The sequence below is a fragment of the Syngnathoides biaculeatus genome, chromosome 5, assembly GCF_019802595.1.
Source record: "Syngnathoides biaculeatus isolate LvHL_M chromosome 5, ASM1980259v1, whole genome shotgun sequence".
Taxonomy (NCBI): domain Eukaryota; kingdom Metazoa; phylum Chordata; class Actinopteri; order Syngnathiformes; family Syngnathidae; genus Syngnathoides; species Syngnathoides biaculeatus.
Window position 1 is genome coordinate 31017250 of NC_084644.1, and position 25981 is coordinate 31043230.

A 25981-nucleotide genomic window follows, 5' to 3' on the forward strand; every position below is an offset into this window, starting at 1 on the left:
TATTTTTTATTTTTTATCCATACCGACATATAATGTGCTCCTGGGTGGCTTCAGATGTATCCTCATTTATAATTTTGCTGATATTTAATCTGATGGATTGGAATCATTTAGTTATATAATATAATATAATATAATAATTATAATAATAATATAATATAATATAATATAATATAATATAATATAATATAATATAATATAATATAATATAATATAATATAATGGGAGTGACAGCATTCATGACTTTTTAGATTTTCTAGTTGACTTTATCCTAAAGTTTATCAACTGTCTCAGCATTCAGTTTGGGACACAGCTGTCATTTATGTACCTTTTCAAATAGGTATAGAGATTGTCTGAATTTTTGGGAGAATCTGTAATTCAAAGATAACACAAAAGTGGACAGAAATAGCCATATCCTTAATTTCAAGTGATAGATTTTCAACATTATTAGAGATGCCGAGATGTTACTGTGAGTGTGGGTTGGACTCTGTATGTTGCGAGAGGTCATATTTTTCCAGTATAACAGAGTTCTTTGGATTTTTTTTTTATCATCAACATGAATGTTAGGCTTGCATTACGACAAAATAGTTGTCATGGTTGTGTATATTGGAGGTCTATAAATTATTAAAACAACCTTTCAATTGCCTTGGATTGAAAAACAGAGTATAATCACCAAGTATAATTTCTCCACTGCTATATTTAAAAATAGCAGCAATACCATTTTTCCCATTTGCACTTGCCTCAATTAAAACAGTATCACAGCTAATTTCTGTTAACCACATTTAATTTAGTTGTAAAAAATTCTCAATGATGTTGTAATTATGTCATCTATCAACATTGATTTGTTACCCAATGACCTGATATTGAAAAGAGCTAGTCTTCCAGAGATACCTGGAAACAGTGGTTAGGTTCAGATTTTATCCTCACTCATCCTGCAGCTCTTTTTTCTTTGTGCCATATCTTTTTTTTAATCATGTTTCTGTCCTTTGTAATACAAACTGTTGTTTGTATCTGATTTGAAGTGGCAACCCCCACACATATGAATCAGATTTGGAGATAAGATTCTTCATGTGAGGAGGAGGGGCCCTTCACATTTTTGTGGATGTTGGTTTTAGGCGAGAGGGGATGGGCACAAGATATTGATGTGGTGAGCATTTGATTCAAACATTGAGAAGAACCTTCAACCCTGTCCATCGCATCTAATACCACTTTTGGGCTAGATTATACTCCAGCAGAGTTGGGAAGAGTATGGGGGATTCCAAATGCTGCCTCATCTCATTCCTCATTCATTCCTCCAATTATTTTGGGTCACGCTGGTGACTCCATCTGCACCTCTCATCATTTTATCGCTTGCTCCTCTGATTGTTTTGGTATAGCTGGAGACTCCTGGTCTATTTTCCCTTCAGCTGCATCAACAAAGCCAATGTTTTCCTTTCATTCTGCTGAATGGTGTACACAGTAATAAATGTTGGCAGCCAATTACTTAACCCCTCGATAATTGTGAAAAAGATTTGTCTGCCTTTTAAAGATCAAAATGCAGAATTTGTCAATGAACCTCACAGATAGTGCAGTACACACTTCTATAAGCCACTTATTTAAATTTAAAAGCCTGCTGAAACGTTCCTCCCTAGATTGCACCATTGGGAGAGGTCCATTTATAAAATCCTCAGCATCCAAACATTGCACCTTTGTTAGGAGATCAATGAAATGTCATTTAAGTACCTTTGATTGGTGCTTGACCACATCCAGGGCCCCTTTGTGTGTAGTGACAGATTTCACATTTGGATGCTAATTATAGAGTGCTATTATATATATATGCAAAAACGTTTCACATCCCAACAGCTCCATCACCAAACACTAATGTTTACTGTGCCATTTCTTTATTGTATGATTAGTTTCATACCTTTTAGCGGTGGTCGGAGATGATCATTCTTTCCAAGAGTCTTGTAAAAGTGTCTCCAATCCATTTGTTAGTGTGATGTCAGTGTTTTGTGAGGTGATTGTGATGGTATTAGGAGTCAAATCCTTTTTTTTCTTGCCCTTTGCTGTAGTGGCACCATGCACGGCCACTGTCTGGGTCGATGAAGCACTCTACGGTGGCCGGACTGGGGTAATCCGTGGGTGTTCTGTCACCCCTTTAGGATGTTGTCCCATATCTTTAAGCTTTGCTCCCAGTAAATTCCAGGCAGAACTGCTGGATTATCCATTGCTGTTTCAACATTTAATATTGGTCCTCTTCGTGGAGTTTACTGGCTGTCTTTTAGCGTTCTCGCTGCTCACCATTTTGAGACGTCGGTGGAGTGGTTTCATTCCCCGACTGTCTGTTTACGTCTACATCCACTTCAAGGCAGTGATTTTTTTGTTTCCATGGGTGCCATCTTCTGGAAGAGGTTGTGATAGTCTTCAGTGGAAAAGGGAGGCATCATGTTCCAGGTGTTGCTAATAGCAGACCTATGCTAATTAGCAGGCCAACCTCATGTAATGGCAAAGGGGCTATTCAAAAATGTATGAGGAATACGGCAACGACCGACTGTATTTGCAAAAAGTAGTCCTACAGATTTAAGAATATCCAGGAGTCAGTATCAGTAAGAAACATTTAAACAGAAGCTATTACACTAATGCGAAAATGTGTAAACATGTAAAATGTCTTTAAGGTTCAATCTTTTCTCTCGATTATCCAAATCTAAAAGTTGTTTGAGAAAACAAAACAGATTTTAAGAAGAAAATGTCAAAAATATGCAAATACTAATTCAAGCAAAAAAAAAAAAAGTAAATGGGTTTAAAATTGGAAGAAAAAAAATCTGAAATTCAGCTATTATTCAAATTTGAAAAAAAATATGGCGGGTGAAGGGAAAAAGAGAGATTAAAAAACAAAATATGATGACTAATTTGAATTTTAAAAAAACACACCAAGAAACTCAAAGTCAAACTATTCAATGTCTCATTCATGATATACAACAACATTTAAGAGGAGAACAATGCTAATAACTGTTAAGTAATACAGGATCTAAGATCACCACCCCATTTGCAAATTGAGTTTCAACTGATTATTTTACTGCTCCTTTTTTTCTGGCGACGGTCACATGAGTCGGACCATTAAATTGCTCCGGCTCCGACTTGCCAAGTGAACTGGGTGACGCGCTTGGCAGGCAGATTGTATCACAAGGAGCGCCCTTGTCCCGCCTGTGTCATCCCGTCCCGCTCTTTTCATCCTCGCTCTGGCTTTATGCGAGTCGCTGTCCGTTCCTAATCGAAATGACAGGCAGACGCTGGCCGCAAAAAGACGCAGCGAATGAAAGGGAGCGCAAAAGACTTTGTCAGTGTCTATGTAAATACTCACAGTTGAGGCGGCTGCTCATCATCCCCCAAATATCTTTTCGTACGGATTTCAGTTTTCAACATCGGATAAATGAGCATTAAAAAAACTTCCCCTGGGAAAGATAGAGAAACCTAATCTAATATATAATATATCTCTGTCACATGGTTTAGATAAACTTTAGTGCGCTCATTGTGTTTTATTCCTGTCCTGGCATTCAATAAAGACTAAAAGATTAATTAACAATTCTTGTTCCCCTTTCCCACATGTCAGGACATTGTACTACCTATATTGTAATCTCTCATTTAGTGCGGGGATTTACATTCCAGTCCAAATATGTATTATGTTTATATATTTTATATGCAAGATACGCACATGAGGTGCAAGTATCATTTTAAATGTGTCTAGTTGGCTGCCTCTTAACTGATTCAACAGTAGCGAGTGACAGTGTCCCTTGAGGTGATCAGCAAGTTGGCTAAAAGAATGTGCTTGTGTTTACTGTATTTTGTGACCATTTGATAACAAAATGAATGAATGAATCCTCCCTCTATCCGAACCACCTGTTACGGACAACAATTCTTTACACAATGCACCTTACGGGAGCTTTTATTAATTGTGAAATAATAATAATTTGGAACATTCTGTATTGAAATAGTGGCACGGTGGAACAGCTGGTAAAGCGTTGGCCTTACAGTTCTGAGGACCCGGGTTCGATGCCCTGTGTGGAGTTTGCGTGTTCTCCCCGTGCCTGTGTGGGTTTTCTCTGGGCACTCCGGTTTCCTCCCACTTCCCAAAAATATGCAACATTAATTGGACACTCTAAATTGCCCCTAGGTGTGATTGTGAGTGTGAATGGTTGTTCGTCTGTATGTGCTGGCAACCAGTTCAGGGTGTACCATGCCTCCTGCCCGTTGCCAGTTGGTATAGGCTCCAGAACTCCCCGCGACTCTCGTGAGGATAAGTGGCAAAGATATTGGATGGATAGATGAATGTATTTAAATAACCTTCTTTCCTGCTAGCTTGTACTTAATGCTACTTAAGTCTGCAGTAAAGGTTAATGTGGGGAAAAAACACTGCAAAATCTAGTTATACAGTGAAAAAAACTGCGATGCACTCAACCCAGATAAAGTAATAAGTTATAAGACTCAGTTTAATAGAGTTGTGTTTTTAATAATTAGTTTTTGTTTGTTTCTGTGGTGATCCGTTGAATAATGTTATCACGTGAAGGCGGTCCGATGTGCAAAAAAGGGTGGAGACTACTGTAACTGTGCTAAAAAAAAATACCAACAACGTCGTCAATTAATCGTTAATCCCCTGGTATCCAAAAACATTTGGTGCCGTTGTGCTGGCATTACCCTACTTTTCCTTACCTTAATGGGTAATCTGCCCCCGGCTGTGTGATCAGGTAAAAGAGGATGTGAGTAGGTAAAGAAAGACACTGGGGAGGAGAAGAAAGAGGAGTGAAGCTGCTTGTTTATCAGTGTTCAGAATGTTCTGTGCTGTAGATTTGTCTGGAAATGTCATCCGCTGTGCTCGAGTTCCAAACGCACGCGCGCGCACACACACACACACACACACAAAACACAATATTTCACTGAATAGCTCCATCAATTTTAATATCACTACCATCCTCCTCAATTCTACATCATATCCTCTTGTTCTTCCTTTAATTTCCTCTCCTGGGAATAAAGTCTTTTGAACTACAGAGTATCAGCACATGTGACAGGGAAGTATTGGGCCTTTCGGTGCAGACGTAAACCGAATTAATCAGCCTAATAATACTTCCTCACAGTACTTGAAAGCATTAATACTATCAAATATATTGGACCTACAGACATGTTTTGCTTGTCTAACTTGGTTGTAACGAGTTTTTTTCCGGCCAACCAATCAGAGGTCGAAATTTATACAGTGGTGCTTTAAGATACGAGTGTAAATCGTTCTCCGTAGTAAACACTTCCTCTCGCTCTTTTGCCTGCCAGCTCCATCCTCAGCACCCTTCCACCAATATACTCACTCTCTCGCCTCTGCACATGTCCAAACCATCTAAGGCTGCTCTCTCTAACCTTGTCTCCAAAACATCTCTAATGACCTCATTTCTAATCCTATCCAACCTGCTCACTCCGAGCGAGAACCTCAACATCTTTATTTCTGCTACCTCCAGTTCTGCTTCCTGTTGTTTCTTCAGTGCCACAGTCTCTAATCCATACATCATGGCTGGCCTCACCACTGTTTTATAAACTTTGCTTTTCATCCTAGCGGAGACTCTTCTGTCACATAACACCTCAGACACTTTCCGCCAGCTGTTCCAACCTGCTAGGACCCGTTTCTTCACTTCCTTACTACACTCGCCATTGCTCTGGGTTGTTGACCCCAAGTATTTGAAATCATCCACCCTCATGATCTCTTCTCCCTGGAGCCTCAATCAATGTATTCCTTTTGACTCTCCTCAGTCGTCTGAGTGTACCACTTCTTCTCTGCTAACCTCTTTCCTTGTATGACTTCCTGAATTTTGGCGTTCCACCACCAAGTCTCCTTCTCCTCTTTCCTACCAGAAGACACACAAAGTGCTTTCTCTGTTCTACCTTTGTCTTCCTCATCTTCCTCTCCACCACCAGAGTCATCCTACACACCACCATCCTAAAGTTTCGAGGTGCATTCTCCCCTACCACTCACTACCTTACACACAGTAGCCTTCTTCAGATGACATCATCTGCACAAAATGTAATCCAACTGCGTGGTTTTACCTCTCCTCTTGTAGGTCACCCTATGTTCCGGCCTCTTCTTGGGAAAAAAATTGTTCACTACACCCATTTCTATCCTCGTTGCTAAGTCCACCACCATCTGTTCCTCAACGTTCCTTTCCTGGATGCTGTACTTACACATCACTTCTTCATCGCCCCTGTTTCCTTCACCAACAGGTCCATTATAATCTACACCAATCACAAGTCTCTCTCTGTGTCTGGGATGCTCAGAACTACGTCATCTAGTTCCTTCCAGAATTTCTCTTTCATCTCCAGGTCACATCCTACCTGTGGGGCATAGCCGCTAATCACATTATCCATAACACCCTCAATTTCAAGTTTCAGCCTCATCATTTGATCTGATACTCTTTTCACCTCCAAGACATTCTTAGCCAACTCTTCCTTCAAAATAACCCCTGCTCAATTTCTATACCCATCAGCGCCATGGTAGAATAATTTAAACCCTGCCCCCAAACATCGAGCTTTACTACCTTTCCAGCCACTCTCTTGGATGCACAATACATCATCATCAATCCTAATCATCATGTCAACCAACTCCTGAGCTGTTCCTGTCATAGTCCCAACATACAAAGTCCCTACACTCAATTGTAGGCTCTTTGCATTGCTCTTCTTCTTCTGCCAATGAATCTTCTTTCCCCCTCTTCTTTGTCTTATATATAAAGACACACAGACTCAGAGATTTCAGCCTCATTGTGTTGCTATATTAGAACACATAGAGGCTGAAATCTGACAGGACAAAAAAAAATCTGAACTACAATGAGTTTTACACCCCTGGATGGATGGAGTAGATCCAGCACACAGGATGACAGCATGATGTTTTTATTTTGGGTCCTGTTTCTTATCAGGCGGCGCAGAGCTTGTTTCCTGTACCCATCAGAGAATAGCCAGTGAGCGAGGAAGAAGAAATCCTGTTTGTAAATCACACTGCGGGGACGCTGGCTGTTGCTAGGGGGACATTGTTTATTTTACTACCATAGTCTCATGCTGTCAATAGGGGTCGCGGGGCCACTGCTATGCTTCCATCTGAAAATCGTGAGAATGAACTTCACCTTTCATACACGACGCCTGGCCACCAGTGTTTAATACAGTAGCACATCATAATCTTAAACAGAGGCGCCGCTAAGTTTGATTACATAAGATCATTAAGAGGTGTGTGTGTTCGTGTGTGTCTGTGTGTGTGTGTGGGGGGCGGGGGTCTAAAACACTGAAATTTGATCATAGGCACATACAATTAAATATTTTTATTGGCGCTTCAGTTCCCCTACAACAGTCCTCGCGTCACCACTGAAATGCATGATTAAACTTTTTTTTTTGTCTCGACAGGATGCAAACACTAGGCCCAAGTGTTCCACAAGGCATTGGACATCAGTTTGCTGCTTAGTTTCTTCTTCACCACAACGGAACAATACAAAGTCGACATCACTGCAGATGCTGCACCGAGCCGCCTGTCATCTTCCGTTCTGTTCTTCCCTCACTCATGAACAAGACCTCAAGATACTTAAACTCCCCCACTTGGGCTAAGATCTTTTCCCCGACCCTGAGAGGCCATTCCACCGTTTCATGACATTATCCCAGTCTTGAAGAAGTTGTTTCTTCCGCCTCAATGGCTACTGTGGAATACCTCTCACACCCATCCTGATGAAGTGCTTCAAGCAGCTAGTCATACACCACATCAACATTTTGCTTATCCTAGCTAGGGTCGCAGGGGCAGTCAGTTTAGCTAGGATGCCCATACTACCCTCTCCCCAGTGGAGATCTGGGGGGATCCCGACACGCTCTGAGACCAGTGGGAGAAGTAGTCTCTCCAGTATGTAAGTATATTCCCGGGGTCTCCTCCTGGTGGGATGTGGCCCGAAAACCTCACGATGGAGGCGTCCGAGAGGCATTCGAATCAGATCCCCCAGCCACCTCATCTGGCTCCTCTTAATGCGCAGGAGCAGCGGCTTCTCACCCTATGTCTAAGGGAGGGCCCAATCCTAAAATAAAGTATACCAAGCTAATTAAATATTTATTTTTATAATACCTTCTTAGAATGGATGAAATGCTTTTTCTAATTCCACAATTTGATTATTTGAACACCAATAATCACTTTAATTTATTGAGATAATTACTTGAAATACATTATTTTTGACTTATTTTACTTTTTTATTTTATACTTTCTAAATCTTATGAAGGAGGATCACCATTTTTTTTTTAAAAATAAATGTTTTTAATGTAATGGTAAAAAATTCTAATTTCATTTAATTCCCCCAGTTGAAATTACCGATTTAATAATTTTCACGATATATATATCAGAAAATGGCTATATCATTTTTTTGTTAAACACTTTTTAAAAACACCAAAACAAAGAGGATTGCCACTTAACTGGAGTTTCTTCATTGTTTTTTTTTTTTAATTAGCCTCAATACCATATACACTTTCCTAATTTTATATAGTTTTAAGGTGATTTATTTACTAAATTTAATGTATAGCCATATTGGCATATTAGCTGAGTCATGTTTTTTTCAAAAAAGAACTTAAGCAATCAATAAAGTATGTTTAACAAGTCATTTAATCTTAACTTGTTAAATTAATTGCAATACATTTACTTTTTTGAAATGATAAACAATCCAAAACAAATCCAAATGTAGTTTATTCACCCGACTAAACAAAGGAGTTTAATTTTATTCCATAGATTTCATTTTCAAACATTAAAATGACACTGATTATTACTTGAGTAAAAACACATTTTTCTTTAGATTCCCTCAGGAATAAATAAAATAATCCATCCACTCAATATGTTTGAGTTGATGTGACCGAAAGTAATGGCTTGCCATGGCTTTGTGCTGTCACAAACCTGAGGCGTAACTGACGTCAATACGGGTTCTTACGTCTGGCGTGACGTCACCACGTCGGCGTGCTTGGGCCGGTGTCCAAGGCAACAGCGTGCGCGTGGCCGAAGCCCGTGACTGGGGGGGGGGGAGAGTTAGAGAGAGAGAGAGAGAGGAGAGAGAGAGAGAGAGAGAGAGAGAGAGAGAGAGACTTTTGCCACGTTACGTACCCCTCCGCCCTCACCCATCCTCTCCCCTCCCTCCCTCCCTCCCTCCCTGCCGAACTCCCAGTGTGGGCGGAAGCGAGCGAGGCGAAACACGACACCCAGAGGACGGAGCGAGGCGAGAGGGTAGAACAGAAGAAGAAGAAGAAGAAGAAGTAGGGAGACGAAGGGAGGGGGCGGGACGGAGGAGGAAGAAGAAAAAGAGTGCCGGTAGTAACGTGAGCGCCAGAAAAGCGGGCGGGCGGGCGAGCAAAAAAAAAAAAAGTCCAACAAGAGCGACGTCCAAACACGGAGAAGTCACGTCAAAGCTCGAGACTTGTAGAAAGGCGACGAAGATGCGGCCGAGTCGGAGTAAGCACTCGCCGCAGAGTTCGCGCAACAAGTTCCTGGAAGAGTGAAAGCGCTTTCCGATCGCCTCGACCGCCCTTTTCTCCCCCCCCCCCCACCCACCTCCTCCCCGTGGTCGTCTTTCAGAACAACTTTGAGAACCACCATTAATACCGGATCCTAGCCGCTCAACTCAGCCGGGAGCGAGCCACCTCGGTCGGACTCGGAGAGAGGCGAAGTTCCTCCACCCCAACGAAGAGGGGCGGGAAAGAGACCGAGAGTTGCACTCCAGTCGACGGAGTTTCGACAACTTTTACGGACAAAAATGAAGACCCCCGGAGACAACGGTAAGTGCACTTTGTCCACTTAAATCGTTTGTTCGACTCGGTAGACCTCTCCTTCATGTTATATCGTGACTCATTCAACTCTAGAATTGTTTTATTTTCATATAAATAAATACATTCCGAGACAAAAACCCACACCGATAATATTCTCCTAAGTTCCCCCCCCCCACCGCCAAATGTTTCCAATATTTTTCATTTTTTTATTTTAGTGAATATGCTGAACATGCAGCATGACACAAACCTGTTGATTTCATCCAGTTTGCCTACAGCGGATAAAACACACTCGGTGTTTATTATTTTCGTATCTTGACAAGGATGTGGCGAGTGTTGTTGTGTGCTGCTGGCGATAGGATCGGTACAGGTATACAGTTCGGGCTGTCATGAAACGATAGAAAGCAGTGGAGCGGTCCAGTAGTCAGCTGAGGTTTACTGTATACGTTAGTTGTGTGTCTGTGTGTGTGTGTGTGTCTAATTCCTAACATGCTTGCATAAGTTTCTTCTTGCCAGAGCAAATCCGAACCCCTTCAGAAAGCAAAAGAGGAAGTGCGAGCTTTTGTGCCCAGCAGTGCAAGTTTTTTTATTTGTAAATTCTACTAACAAAGTTGCCCTCCCCCGTCCCACAAAACCGATTCTGCTTCTGTTAAAGTTGTGACTGTCGAGAGGAATAGCACAGATTACATACATTCTCTATACGGCAACGCATACATATTTAACAGGTTTTCTCTCTGGAGTAGTGGGACCACTTTCTGCCCTCCCCAACCCCCCGCCTCCACCATGTCCCCCTCGTGCCCCCCCCCCCCCCCCCACACACACCCTGACCCTCCACATTCCTACACACACACACAAACAGCAGTAGCAAGACGAGTCAACCAAGACATCCCATCGTGAACTTGCAGACCTTTTATTACAAGGAACTCAATGTTAGTGTGGCCTTCTGGGAAGCTACTAAATATTGATTGTGTTTATGGGTCTGATGTATGCAGGGAATGTCAAAAGTGTCCTTTTCCTTTCCTTGTGTTATCATCTCTGGAAAGTGATTTAGTAGCTCCGCACATTTGTAATGGACCATTACTAGCATTATAATAATCATGCCGTCATTCAATTGGCGTTACATTTACGTGTTTAACAGCGCGACATATCTAAATTTGTACAATGTGGAATGTGAGTAACATTTTCAGGAAAAATGTGGCTCTAAAGTTCCTAAAATCAGAGTTTGAAGCAGGGCTGGGCGATTATGGAAGAAGTACTGATCACAATTATTTTGATTGATATTGAAATCACGATTCATTAACATGATTATTGATTTAAAATGTTTGTATTTATTTCACTACCAAAACTCAACTTGAAATATAACTTCATGGAACAGCCAGAAAATGAATTAGTAACAAGTAATAATTTATTGAAAATAGAAATGAAAAAAAACCCCTTTCTTTTACTGCATCTATAATTTGACTTAAATTTGTAGACTCAAGCAAAGAAGTCAGTGGGCAGTCTCCAATTTGTAATGTTTTAAATAATAATGAAAAACAGACAATTCACTAAGTCGCTGATGTTGTAGTGGTACACCCACTTGACTTTGGTGTGGGAAGCGTGGGTTCAGTTCCTGCTCAGTGATGGTGTTGATATGTGCCCCTCAATTGACTGGTGACCAGGGTGTAGTCCACCCTTTGCCCAAATTTAGCTGGGTAAGGCTTCAGCACTCCTGCGACACTTATGAGGATTAGTGGCTTGGAATGTGCATAGATGGACAATACAGTAAATGCTGTTAAATTATTGAACAAACAATTTCTCAAAGGACAGTTTTGTCATGACGATCATGTTGCTGCAGCAATACTACTGTTTTGGAGGTGTTGTATTTGAATGTAAACATTTGATGGACAAGGATAGAAGTGCACCGTGATATATTATTTGAAGCTGTCATTTTCACAAAACATGTGGGAAAACTGACAGAAATCACTAAAACCTATTGAGAAGGACTTTGCAAGAGGCAAGAAAAAGAGTTTTTTTGGTTCTCCTTTTATCTCTTTGCCCCACCTGACCTGTACCGTGAACCGTGTGTCTTCTCGCAATACTGTGAGCTTTCCCACGATATTGCAAAAATTACCGTGATCGAACTGTTATATAGATATAATTTCATCCCGAACTGGTGCATATAAAATGCTAAGTATAGTGAAATATTATTGCAAAACATCATACATGTTACGGGTTGTTGGAGGCCGGCTGGCGTTCACTTCATACCTGGAATTGTAGCTTTTGTTGTGAGAGCTGATGTGATGACAACACGACATTTTTGATTGGTCGTCAAAGCTGCAATGTTGCAAACTTATTCACCTGTTCTTCATCTGAATTTGTAGCATAACTAGATGCCTATGGTCGGCCACTTTTAAGAACTCAGTGCTGGTCCCTGCGCACTGCGTGAGGGTTCAGTTGCATTGGTTGGTGTAAAAAATGCAAATAGGTGTGAGAAAATCCTGAACTTGACTTTGATTTGAGACTGTGGTGTAGAATATTTTCTGGAACTCACAACCGTTGACTTTGGGTGAGCGTCACAAAATTAATTTAAATATGTTTTTGTTTGGCTTTTTTCACGACACCTAATCCAAATGAAGCACTGGATTCAAAGGGTTTTAAGAGAAGAGGACCAGAAGGAGCCATCATACAATTATACATTTGATTGATTTTTTTTCGAAACGTTGCAATTCTCACAAGTCGTTTGGGTTACAAAGGATTAACTCCTTATTTTTTTTTTTTTTTTTTACACTTAGTCCAAAAACCTCAATGGGTTTAAGAGAAGAATAACAAGGTGTTTCAGAATTTCTAATTCCATTCTACTTAAAAAAAGAAAATGGCCATCAGTCATAAAGATGGCCCAATATCAAGCGGCAATGGATTCACTCGTGTATATTTAGCTTTTTCTTTGGCTTTTTTCCTGGGTGATATTCCAAACAAAGCATCAGCTTCAAGGAGTGTGAGGAGAAAAAAAACGTGAAAAGAAATTGCAAATAAAGTTATGCAAAGTGAGAAGACTTACAGTACTTTCAGAATGACACGTTTATTTTTATTTTTTGTGCTTTACAGTAGTTAACCTCTTTTGACACAACGGGAATGTTAAAAAGTGACTTCAACATTTTCTGTTCAGTTAATAAATCAATTTTACAGACTGCTTTGATAAATATTTTATATTTGCAACAGTTTAACCCTAGATTAGAACGTTATTCTTTGTAGTTCCAACAAAACCTTTCCACTGTCGTATCTAATCTTAGCCTCATCACATGTCAGTGTTACGTATCTTTAGATCACTTAATTGATAAATCCCATGTGGGTGCGTCTCAGAGGCATTGCCTAACAACAAATCTGAACTTTTGTAGCGCCATTCATTGAAAAATTTAATCTGGCTCTCCCCTGAGCCGACTGAGCTCCTGCTATTCCACACATTTGTAATCAGAATGCAAGTTTAACCCTGAAGCTCTGGTTTCTCTCCAATGGACATGCTCGGTATTTACTGTAACAACCTTAAACTAAATTGACAGCTTTTGTTGCCATTTGCGTGGTCTTGTGATGCAGTTTGAGAGGTTAAGTAAACTACAGGTTGCGTCACTCTAGATATACTCCAACTGCCCAATTCTGACTTTATGCCTTTACAGCGGTGCCTTGAGATACGAGTGACACAAGTTTTTCCTGATGCAAGCCGTGACTCACCCAATTTCTTTAAAAATCCATTTGATTTTCGAGTGTAATACCAGGAATAGAATAAACAACAATTTTGCAAAAGTTCAGTGATTAATCATAAAAAAGGCTTCAAGCGGTTTATACCACTCCGAGTTGTTTACTGTCAAACTGAAGAATTAGTTGTGTATTTAAAACAATCACACAGCTTTGCCTTACCAAAGTCCACTCAACTTAATCCTAACAAACAATGCAAAACACCATTGACATGGTAACTGCATCAGGGACATTTTAACACAAATGATAGAAAGAAACATCCACAGATAATATACTGCATTGATGCTTAGAGGGATGTATTTTTTTTCATCATCTTCATTCTTTATCTGTATTGCAGCATTGTATTGATACAATAGTAGAAGTACTGTTCTTCTTTTGTGTCTGCACGACTGTATTATACTGCTTTCCTGTGGATAAACCAGAAGGAGCAGCACAATGAATTGAATTGCAGCATTAAATTATGATGCACATTAAATTCTTACACTTCTATTTCATTTTTGCTACTTTTTTTAAAAGTACAATATTAGAGTGTTATTTTTCCTCGTTAATAACACTCGAATTAAGATTATATTGTGCAAAGGAGTTTTTCCTGTCGTGTAGCATCTTGATATACTCCGAGCCTCAGCCAACACTGCACGGAACTTCGGTGAAGTCAACTGGGTGAGTGAAACAATAAAACACGTCTATGCCAACATTGATACAGTTAACAAGATAAATCGTTGATTCATTTTTTGCACTGATGGTTTTTAGCATCTTACTTTTTAAACCCCCCAAAAACCTAAACCTTAATTTAACAGTGGTGAAAACGTTACTGTAGCAACTTTACATAACAATGAATTGGGACCAAATTCACATAAACGTTGTCTTGCGGTGTCACAAATTACCGTGACCTTGTTCCATATCGGTAGGTAGCGAAAGGAATCGGCGTTTTATAGCATTTGGTTCCATCCATAAAAAAAAAAAACAATTAGCAGTGTTGTGTGAAGTAACATTTCACACTAAAATGCTGGGTTGAGGTGTGTACCCTTCAAAATGAAATACTAGAATTTTAAAACAAGAAGTCAAATTAAAACTTGGGCATACAAAACATTTCACATAATGAGACAGAATACGGCGGCCGTATTGTTAACATAACTATTTTAACTTTGTTTTCACTCAAGTCAACTCTGTCAACTGGGTGAGTGAAACTAAAATAGTTAAAACATTTAAAATAAATATTTTAACCACGCAATATTAATGCTAACTAAACATTGATTAATGAGTATTAAGTCTGTAGGTTAGTTCCACACACATTGCCCATTAGTTCAGAGTTTTGATATTGATACTGGTTCTAAAGAACCTCAAGTCAATGTTCAATTTAGTCTATGCTGCAGGCTGCTAAGAAAATAGATGTTTGTAATTTGGACACCTTTTATTTAAACCATGCAAACATTTTGACCCACTCCCCAAAAAGAATCAGGTTTGACTCACTTTGAACAGGAATTGAACTAAGGAACTGAAATCGCTCAAATTCAAATGATGCCAAACCCCAGTGAATTGGGTGATTGATTGTTGTTAATAGACATGAAAACTATCCACACTCCCTTCTTTGTCCTCCATTTTTTTTAACCAATGTACTCCATCCTTGACAATATTGCCATGTTTTGTGGTTCAATAAAAAATAATATAGCAGAGTGGAGCCTCAAAATTTGATAAGGGTAATAGTTTTTCCTGTTCTGATGCGCCGGTAGCTGTGCGGTACACAATTGGCAACTGTAATTTTGGTTCACTTCAGTTTCTGTCAACAGCTCATATGTGGCGGGTCTAACAACTAGAACAGCATTTGCAATCAACATTCATCCCCTATGACTTACAAGTGCCCCAATTTACAAGTTGCTTGTCACCCCCCCCCCCCCCTTGGTTTGTGAGACAAAATTTGAGCAACGACCAAGCTCAGGATACAGAGTGGCTTAAGTGCAATGAAAAAATTGGATTAATTAAAATACTGTAATGCACTTGCTCAGAGCTGCTTTCAACTACAACTCCAAACAAACGCTCACACTGAACTATAATCGAGCAATTTGACTCCAGTCCCTGATGTTGCGCAGCAATTTGACTCCAGTCCCTGATGTTGCACAAGAAGGCTACCGCTGCACATAGTTTTTCATTTGAATTATGTTTATGGTCTGTTTTTTTTGTACAATTGTTTAGTGTAATTATGATTTGACTAAGTGGAAGTAGAGTAGTGCCACCAGGATTTGAACTTGAAATGTAAAGTGATCACATTTTCAATAGTTGCTACAATTTGCTGTCTGAAATTCAACTGGTTACAATTCCCTGTCTAAAAGTCACCATCTGTGCCACCAGGCAGAACACCCAGCCAATCGCAGTTGCGCTTTCTTAGTCACGTGACGTCACATACTGAGAAAGCGTAACTGGATTGGCTGGGTGTTCAGTTCAGACCTGAAGTAACCCTGCCTGGTCGCACAGACGGGGAATTTTAGACAGCGAATTGTAACCAGTTGAATTGTTAACACTGAAAAGTTACACTGAAACAGAACTATTGAAAATGTGATCACTTTATATTTCAAATTCAAATCCTGTTTTCTGTGGCATTTCAAATTCAAATCCTATTTCACTTTACATTTCAAGTTCAAATCCTGCTGGCACTAATCTACTTCCATATGGATACTAATATAGTGTAGGTTGGTGATAGACTGGCAAGTTCGGTTTACTCGCTACAGTAGAAAGGAACTTTAATATTGCCCTAACAGGACTTTATAAAAACTGAAATGGCCTCTGTTAGGAAAGATGTTCCCTGCCCCTTCATATAGGCGCACATGTACTGTAATTAAAAGTAGCCTACCGTATTGGTGAGGCTTTGTTCTTGCTACACACTCCATCTCCATTTTCTTCCTTCTTTCTTCTCTTCTTCAGGCGGGATAAGGACTGGCGTGCGTCTTTGTGTGAGAGAATTGTGTAGTAGTGGGACCCCTGGGTCTGGAGTGGCCATTGTGTGTGTGTGTGTGTGTGTGTGTGTGTGTGTTGTGTGTGTGTGTGTGTGTGTGTGTGTGTGTGTGTGTGTGTGTGTGGGTGGTGGTGGTGGTGGGGGCAATGGGGGAGTGAGGGGGCAGGCCCACTAGGGTGATTGTGTGTGGACTCGTGGAGGCCAGGGACCTGTCATTGTCCTCATAATGGTGCAAGTGGCGCTTATGTGCCGCCTGCATGGTAAAGAGTGGCCATCCCCAACTAATTCCCATCATTCGCTAGTTAACCATCACCTTCCTATGTTTGTCACAACACATAACACAAGCCCCACTCAAGGTGTAGCACTAAGGGAAGGTGTGTTGACCGCTGTGATGATGTATACAATCTGTCTCACATTGCTGACCCCAGCAAAAAAAAGAAAAAAAAAGTGAAAAAAGTACACTACACTAATGCCCATTATCCTGATACAGTTTTATAGCCTAATTTACGGGACGGGAGGCCATGCTGTGATCGGGCTCGGCCAACACGGCTGAAATAGATGGTCCCTTTTAAGAAAACTGCTTATCTTCTGTTTGATCAGCAGTCATGAACACGCAAAAAACCCAGAGGGGTGACATCTTGTATTTCTATCTCGTTCTATAATAAACAAAAGCATTTGTTTTATGGATCTGTAATACAAACACCTTCGAGCACTAGCTGTCATAATGTTTTTTTCTTTAAGGTTTTATTATGGTAGTCAATGACATCAAGCCTATGTATACTAGTGTTTTTCAAAACTAATATGTAATCTTCACTGCTCTTGGGTGAAAGAAAGAAGGAAGGAAAGAAGGACTGAAACATAATTCATTACTGCAACCATTGCCTTCATAAAACCTAGTAGTAAAAACATTTAAACCAGAGGTCACCAACATGGTGCTTGCGGGCACATGGTTGCCCGCGAGGACCACTTCAGGTGCCCGTGAGGCATGTTCTAAAAATAGCACAGGTCGCAAATTGTTATTATTATTACTATTATTTGTGCTTTATATTTTGAATCTGACTTCCTTCCATTCATAATTTTAAAAAATAATGTTGTATAATATCCATCCATTTTCAGAACCAATTATCCCCACGAGGGTCATGGGAGTTTTGGAGCCTATCCCAGCTATCATCGGACAGGACACATTGTACACCCTGAACTGGTTGCCAGCCAATCACAGGGCACATGGAGACACACAGCAGTCACACTCACAATCACAACTAGAGCAATTTAGAATATCCATTTAATCCGTATTTTTAGGAATGTGTGGGGAAACCGAAGAGGCTGAGAAAACCCACCCAGGCACGGGGGGTACATGCAAACTCCACACAGGAAGAGGCTGAGATTTGTACCCCGGTCCTCAGAACTGTGAGGCCACTGATCTAACCAGATGCTCTACAGTGCCGCTCGTTGTATAATATAAACTACTTGTTTGTAGTGTATAAGGTATTATGTTATTTTGGAAGTTTGCCGTAAACAGGTCATGTAGCCTTTTCTTCGATCGGTGCTCACAAAGTAACCCTCAGCCTCAAAAAGATTGGTGACCCCTAATTTAAACCAATTGTAATACAAGTCTCAAAAGAATACTCAAAATTAATCAACCTTTTATTTTTAAAGTGCTTTTCTAGGTAATAAATTATATGTATATGGGTGGGCTCCGGTGACCCACCTCTGTTATAGCTACATCGAAAGCCACCACATTTGTTGGCCCTTATCTCGCGTCGGTGCTTAGGCCCACCACACTGAGAGACACAGCCAAATGTGACTGCACTGTCACACAGTGTGCGGAGTTCTGAAACTCGTTCTTTCAATGAGTGGCTGACTGTCAGCCACTAGTTTTGCTGCAATTTGACATTTAGAGCTAGGTGACATAATGATGCAGATGTAACAGCCAGTAAAAAAATGCCGTGTCATGTCAGATGAGCTTTCAAAGAAAAAAAAAAATTGGGATATGTGGGATGCATGGGATAAGTGACAGAGATTGCTCCTACAAAGCTGTACTGCTGTATTTTACAACAGCCTGCACTGGATAATTAGAGGCAGCCACTCTCTTTACTTTTTTTCCATTCACTTGATGGACCAGACCACACGCCGGGGATACGTACTGCACATACTGGTACGTTGCGAAATAAGATATTCATACAGAAGGACTTTGTAAATGTTTTTCATACCTTGTTTCCAAATAGTGACTGTTACATGGCAGTTAAACGGCTGAAACATAACAGAAAAGTCACTGTTTTCACTAAAGGCGTCGTCTTCAGTATCGAAGTTGAAAAGCATCAGAAAGTCTCCGTCACATATCATTTCAGTCTCTCAGTCGCTCTCAATGCAATTTTCATCTCGAGTTTAATTAAATTAAAAAATAATTGTATTCATGCATGTCATACTTGCTATGAGTGCACCAAAAAATAGCTTCGTCTTTGTTTACGCACGCTCGAAGTAGCTTTGTTTTTGTGTCTGGGCAATTGAGTTAGATTCTTCTTCTTCGTGCGCTTGAGATAAATTCTTCTTCCACGTGCCGTTGGAGTATATTCTTCTACGCATGCTAAAGGTAAAGTCTTCTTCAACTATACATTGGAGGCAGCTGCACATGCCCAATCTCGAGCGCATTATAGGGAACCGCCATGTTTTAACAATCACATTCAAACAAATTTTTGTGTTTTCATCTGATAGCTGCTTGTGACAAAAATCTCAATATTCCAGGCGCATCGTTAAATTCGCATCAGGGTTCACATAGCTGGAAAAAAAATAGTTACTTGTCATCCAGAAACTAGTAATAAAGTACACAGTACAATACATTTATTGCTTTACAGTAATGTATGTTAATAGTTACATATAATTTTATATCGGTGGAATGGTGGACAACTTGTTAGAGCATCTGGACTGGGGTTCAAATCATTGCCCTGGAATGGGCATGTTCTCTCCGTAACTACGTGGGTTTTCTCCGGTTTCCTCCCACATCCCAAAAACAGCCATTAATTGGAGACTCTAAATTACCCTTAGCCATGCTTGGGAGTGGGACTGGTTGTTGTCTCCTGGTTGTTGTCTCTATGTGCTCTGGGCTATGTGATTTGCTGGCAACCAGTTCAGGGTGTACCACGCCTCCTGCCCAAACATAGCTGGTATAAGCTCCAGTACTCCATGACCCTGGTAAGGATAAGCGGCTCAGATAATGGATGGATGGGTGATTGCAAATGTACCTGTGGCTGAAAAGGTGAAGCGCAGACATTTCGTATCACTGAAAAACACAAGCGCAGTCAATGGATAGAACCAACAACCTCTGATGTGGAGCCTCAAGACTTTATTTCCAGATAAGAACAGCGGGGCTCGCAGTTTTTCTGTTTTAGCGATATGTGCCAGGTTCAATTGCCTTGTGTGCGGATGTGAGGCCCCGACTGTATGGCCCAGTTAAGCCGCATTTGTCTGGGTTGTTTGGTGTGCAGCGGGCCTTAAACACAGGACAGTGAGCTTGGAAAAAGATATCCAATGTAAATCTTTCACAAATGTGTGTATTTATCAACCTAAAATACAATAAGTGTGTAAACCAATAATAAAAACAACGTTTGTAATAAAGTCAGTTTGTTCTAGTAAGTTGACGAATGACTTCTGGGTAGTTGTGAAAATGTCTGTATTTAGCCAGGAATGTGACCAAACAGAACAATGTGCTCGGCCAGTCGATACTAATGGACCTCTTTGCCATTAGTTGCCCTTGACCATGAGGACCATTGGGTGTGTGTGTGAAGGGGGTTTAAGGGCTGGAGCCAATGACCAACAACGTGGTGTTACCCTTGACAGAAACCACAATAATCTCCCATCTGGCTAATGAAGTCCTATGGATTATTTTCTCATGTTGTACCAAATGGCCCAAAAATCGGCATTTGTATGTTTGCTATGTAGCAGAACGAAATGTGTCTTCAAGCAATGTCATGTGAACACACCATTGACTACAAACATAGCATTACCCCATATTGACTGAATTAGTTATTGGCTTCTAATCGGCTGCCTGTGTATGAGTGTGCGGAATGGAGCTGTTGACTGATATCTTTGACTTTTGCCGAACACTTACATGTGAGCAATGGCACACACACATACACAAGAGCTGCCTTTTTTATTGGAATTCTTGGACCTCCCACATTCCTGCTTAGAAGGTTAATAGTTGCCGGCTGTGTTGGATTACGCATGAGGGGAAACAACAGTCGGTATCTCCGCGAGCCGTTCCAGAACCCACTCACAGTTGACTCGCAGGAGGCATGCTTTTGCACACAGATGTAGTCCTGCACCCTCCAGGAAACAATTGGAATACACTCCATCACATTCTCTTAAATTGTGTCTGTACCCCAAATCTATGTTGTGCCCCGTATTAATTTATTGCAAAGTTAGCCAAAGATAAATCAACACGTCCAGTTTATCCTCTGGGAAAATAAAATGTGTTACAACTGTCAAGAAGCACGTAAAAAGTTTTTAAGATGTCTAGAAATGTTAGTCTTTTGCCCAGCATATGCAAGTCTTACCAAAATTTTCACAACACTATTAAAAATCTTTCAACAGTGATAACGATAATTAAAAGTGTTGGCAATGAATTTCATCATTGATTCCATGGGTTAGGCTATTTTCACGTCAGTCATTCGCTGTTCCATACGATGTTAGTCACCGTTACTGTGTCCTGCACAGAGTGGTAGACCCAGAGCCAACTTATGGGGGTGACATATTTGCATCTCTGAAGCAATAAATATGTTGAATTTGGATGATGCTAGCACTCCTGTCTATCCTGATTATCCAATCACAATCAAGTCCTGGGGTGGTACGGTGGTGTAGCTGATACGCTGGGGTCCAAATCCTCCCCTCACCTGTGTGGAATTTGCATATTCTCCCCATGCCTGCGTGGGTCTCCTTCCACATCCAAAAACATGCATTAATTGGAGACTCTAAATTGCCCTTAGGTGTGATTCTGAGTGAAAATTGCTGCTTGTTTATATGTGCCCTGCAATTGACTGGCAACCGGTTCAGGGTGTACCCTGCCTTCTGCCCGATGACTGCCTTATTAATGAGCTTGCATGAAGTGGAGATGAAATTTTTTCAGGTGATTAGTTTTGTTGTAGACTCAGATTTGGTTCCTCCACACAATTGTGCCTGCGTGTCCAAACATGCAAATGACAAAAATTGAGGCATACCGCAATTTCCCTGCACAGTATTAAGGATCATCTTGCATTTTGTGCAGACGGCATCTATTCTGGTGATTAGCCTTCCGGTCGACCCTTTGATAGACATTGTTGTGTGCATCCACTCCCACTGATGATAAGAAGTTTGAGTCTTACCACAGGTTCCCAGCCTAGTAGTAAAGATGAGTTTACGTCATGCGGAGATGGCATATGCTCTGGCACTTACTGTTCCAGTAAACTCCCATGTGGTTGCTTCACAATATTGTGTCCAGTTGTCGATGACTACAATGGTGTCTTACCACAAATTTGCTGTATTGTATTCAATAGTGTTAGTGTTCCGGTAGGTGTGGCTGCTCCAAGATGTTGTGTGCGTCCAGTCTTTCTGATCATGAGAAGTGAGTCTCCCAGTGAGTTCCCGGGACACGACTGAAGATTATCTTGAAATTTTGTGGTTTTATTTTTTGGTGGAGCATCCAGTAAGGCTGACTTGCAGCTGCCTGCATGTGTGTGTGTGTGTGTGTAGGTGTGTGTGTGCACACGTAACATAACACGGGGGGTTCACACGGCAGCATTGTTGCGGAGGTGACTTGGTGAGAGGCGCACGACAGCGGCGTGTTTTTGTAAAAGTATATGGAGTGTGTACACAAAGGAGGCGATGCTTTTCTGGCTGGGCAGCTGTGACTTGCATGAGGGAGTGCGTGTGAAAGGTATTACTTATTAGCAAAGTGTGTGTGTGCGTGGTGTTTGTCACAGGTGAGGACGAAGCCACTGAAACTGATCTGAGCTTGATGTCTCCTGCACACACACATCTTAGGTAACTGTATTCCTGTGATCCTCACAGATGAGAACTTTTATTGTGTATGGAATCAACACAGTCGCCTGGCCTGGAGACTTGTTGCTTCTTCACAATCAACTCTGTCTAGGTGGCAGCATCACTTAGCGTTTGTGACACTGTCCTTAATGACATCACACCCCCCGGGTTCTCATAATCCCCCCAGCTCCCTCCCACCAACAGTAGCTAGGGCTGTGGTGGCGTTGTAATGTATACTCCTAATCTTCTTGGATTAGGCCCAATAATGCCCGTCATGCTGATGATATCGTTATATGGTAAGGGCTCAGCGAGCAATGATGCTGATGACATGCATTTGGGTCGGGTCTGTTATGCTTGAGAGCACAGGACTTGACGAAAGAGACCTTTAGTGAAATAAAATTTAGATGGCTCAAAGTTTGTACGGTTTGAAAACAGAACAGAAATCAGACCAAAGATTTGAATTTATTGTATGGGTTGAATTTTCTTTGGATTTGTCGTTTTTCCGATTTTATTATAGTACTGGTGACAAAGTGTGGTGCTCAGGCAGCTAAGTCGAAAGACGAAGCTTTCAATTTACCAGTTGATGTACATTCCTACCTTCAATTATGGTCACGAGCTGTGGGCCGTGACCGAAAGAACAAGATCCCAAATACAAGTGGCCAAAATTATTTTTCTCCGCAGGGTGTCCAGGCTCTCCCTTAGATGAGAAGCCCGGTCATCTGTGAAGGGCTCAGTATCGAGCTGCTGCTCCTCTACATCGAGAGGAGCCAGATTAGGTGGCTGGGGCATTTTATTCAGTTGCCTCCCAGAATCTTTCCCGGTGAGATGTTTCGCCTATGTCCCACTGTAAAGAGACACCGGGGACGACCCAGGATGCGCTGGAGAGACTACATCTTTCTACTGGCCATGTGACACCTTGGTAACCTCCCGGAAGAGCTGGATGAAATGGCTGGGGAAAGGGAAGTTGGGGCGTCCCTGCTAAAGCTACTGTCTCTGACCCGACTTGGAAAAGCGGTCTAAGATGGATGGATGGAACTTGACTGCCCGTTTGCAGTTTTCATCAAAAGATGAAAAAACTTTGTACTTCCTACTATATAAAAATAAATTAGCATTTTGAGTTCAGTTGTACTGTGCACTGGTGACACGGACCAAATGTCTTTCCTGGAGAGGCAAATTATGACATCAAAACCGATCAGCAAAAAATGCCAATTATCAGCGGATCCAATCAGGCCGATCAAAGTCTAAAAAAGTCAAAGTCTACTTGAAATGCCTTATGTGGTCTGGTGCTGTAAATCAAGGATTCCTGACACTTGCCCCTGCGCTGGCATCACTGTGGCTCTCTCAGTTTTCCTTTATATTCGAGTGCAACCCATGCACACTGTTTTGAAAATGTATAGCACTTTTCCACCAAGTCAGGGGTGTCTCTACGGCTGGTGTTGGGTAGGACACCAAGGTGGAATTACCTCTGCATTTTTTGGCCATTTGCGGTAGCCATTTTTTCCTGACCTTTCCGGAATAAGAACAAAACAACAACAATTGTGACTGTGAAACAGTGTCTGCTGGAACAAATGGGCCTAGATAACCTGACAATGCGTTTAATTATGCTTCAAAATTAATCAACTTTTTTTTATACTGTGGTTAACGTCTGCCCACTACTTGGTTGGCCAGTGACATTCTTACTAAAATCACTGCCTGTATAATTAATGATTCTGATGTCTTACTGAATTTGCTTTGAAAGCAAAGGTGGACAGGCAAAAGGCACGGTAATTTTTTTGTACTGGCCAGTGATAATGTACACCAGAATGCTCGTCAATTGTATGTAGTGTAATGCATGCACTGTAGTTAGAGCTTCACTGGATATACGGTGTGTATGTGTATGTGTGTGTGTGTGTGTGTGCTTGTGCTTGCATGTGACGATCAGACTGACCCACTGTCCACGAGCCTTTAAATGCATGAAGGCGTTGAGTGGCGGTCCTAACCCATCTCTAACCCCTCCAATCCACTCCCTCCAGAGATGCAGCAGTGTTGGAATAGTTCCCTTGGCTATTTTTATCTGGGAATCTGCCGCTGAGCTGGCCAAGTGAAGAAAGGGGGAAGGGATGTGCGTGTGCGTGTGCGTGTGTGTGTGTGTGTGTGTGTGTGTGTGTGTTTGTAGGACAAATATCTAATCTAATATTGGCTAATGGGAAGTCACTAAATGAACCATCACGCCGCTCACATAGTGGCAACATTTTGTGCGTATATGTGCGGTTGGCTGTCGGGGTAATGAAATGCTGTCTGGCGCCAAGTTAAACTTTCTTTTGTCACCCCCTCTCTCCATTTCTTCCCCCCTACCCCTCACTTTTCCTTTTCCCCATCCCCCAACCCCATGTGAGGAATGCAAGCTTACGTTTGCACTGTACTGAGCCTTTCCTCTTAACCTTTGTGTTCAGACTTGTCCCCCAGTTTGAACTCTGAGCCAACACTTCACAGGTCAACATGCTGTGCGTTCTAAAAGGCGCAGTTTTTGGCACCAGGCCTTGTCAAAGGTAAACCATAACTTATTGAAGAAAAGAGAGTTTCGGAAATCAAAGCCAGCTTTTTTTTTTTGTTTTCTGTAAGATCAACATCTGGTCTTTTTTTAACGTTGAGGTGTGTGAAGCTGTATGTTAAAATATTCTGCCTGTCCGGTCTGGTATTAAAACTGTATTCATAGTAGACTTGACACTGATCTCATCAGCCTGATCGGTATCGGCGGCTAATTAGCATTTTATGCTGATCGACCTTAATGTCATAATTCACCTATCTGATCAATGATTTCATTATTTGAATCCAAAAGCGAGTTTATTTTTACCCTTATTTTTTAGCATTGTCACATCTCTGGAATGCTGTAAATATCTCACCAGCTATAAAAAAAAAGATGATCAGGCTGCAGGGCAAATTTGGTCTTTCACGAAATCTTGCAGACTGTCAGATGACTGCACTAAAATCTTGTATTACAATACCATCACATCCTGTTTTTTTGTGATAACCGGGGTTCATCTTGTCAACTCAAATGTGACTGGATACACTCGTTACCATGTTGACGACATCAATAATGAATCGCGGTGTGTATTTATGAGAACAAAATGTGGAAAAACATCTGTTGGTGGTAACCGGTGCAGGGGACAGTACGTTCGTTTAAGAAATGCTTCAGGTATGTTCATATAATTATATGATACGGCTTGAAGCAAGCAACAAAATGTAGAGCGTTGCAAGCTCGCACCAAAGATTGTTCGTAAACAGGCAGGCGTTCTGTCAAAATGTGCTCTAAAGTTTTTGTGTGTGCTAAGTAATTTATCCATTCATTTTCTGAGTCGCTTCTCCTCACAATGTTGCAAGAGTGCTGGAGCCCAGCCCAGCTTTCATCGGGCAAGAGACGTGGTATACCCTGAACTATTTACCAGCCAATCGCAGGGCACACAGAGACAAACAGCCGCACTCACAATCACACGTAGGGGCAATTTAGAGTGTACAATTAATGTTGCATGTTTTTGGGATCTG

General features: G+C 41.2%; 1 protein-coding gene across 2 annotated transcripts in view; it reads left to right on the forward strand.

Moving 5' to 3' along the window:
* The first annotated feature begins 9189 nt into the window (after positions 1-9189).
* Positions 9190-25981, forward strand: part of erfl3 (Ets2 repressor factor like 3) — a 75400-nt gene continuing 58608 nt past the window's right edge. Inside the window, exons 1-2 of one of the 2 annotated variants that reach the window (XM_061819728.1) lie at positions 9190-9460; positions 9584-9783. In XM_061819728.1, the coding sequence (XP_061675712.1) occupies positions 9762-9783 (22 nt within the window). In that variant the 5' untranslated portion in view covers positions 9190-9460; positions 9584-9761. Of the gene's footprint in view, positions 9784-25981 lie in introns of both variants that reach the window. The other variant, XM_061819727.1, reaches the window with a different exon arrangement.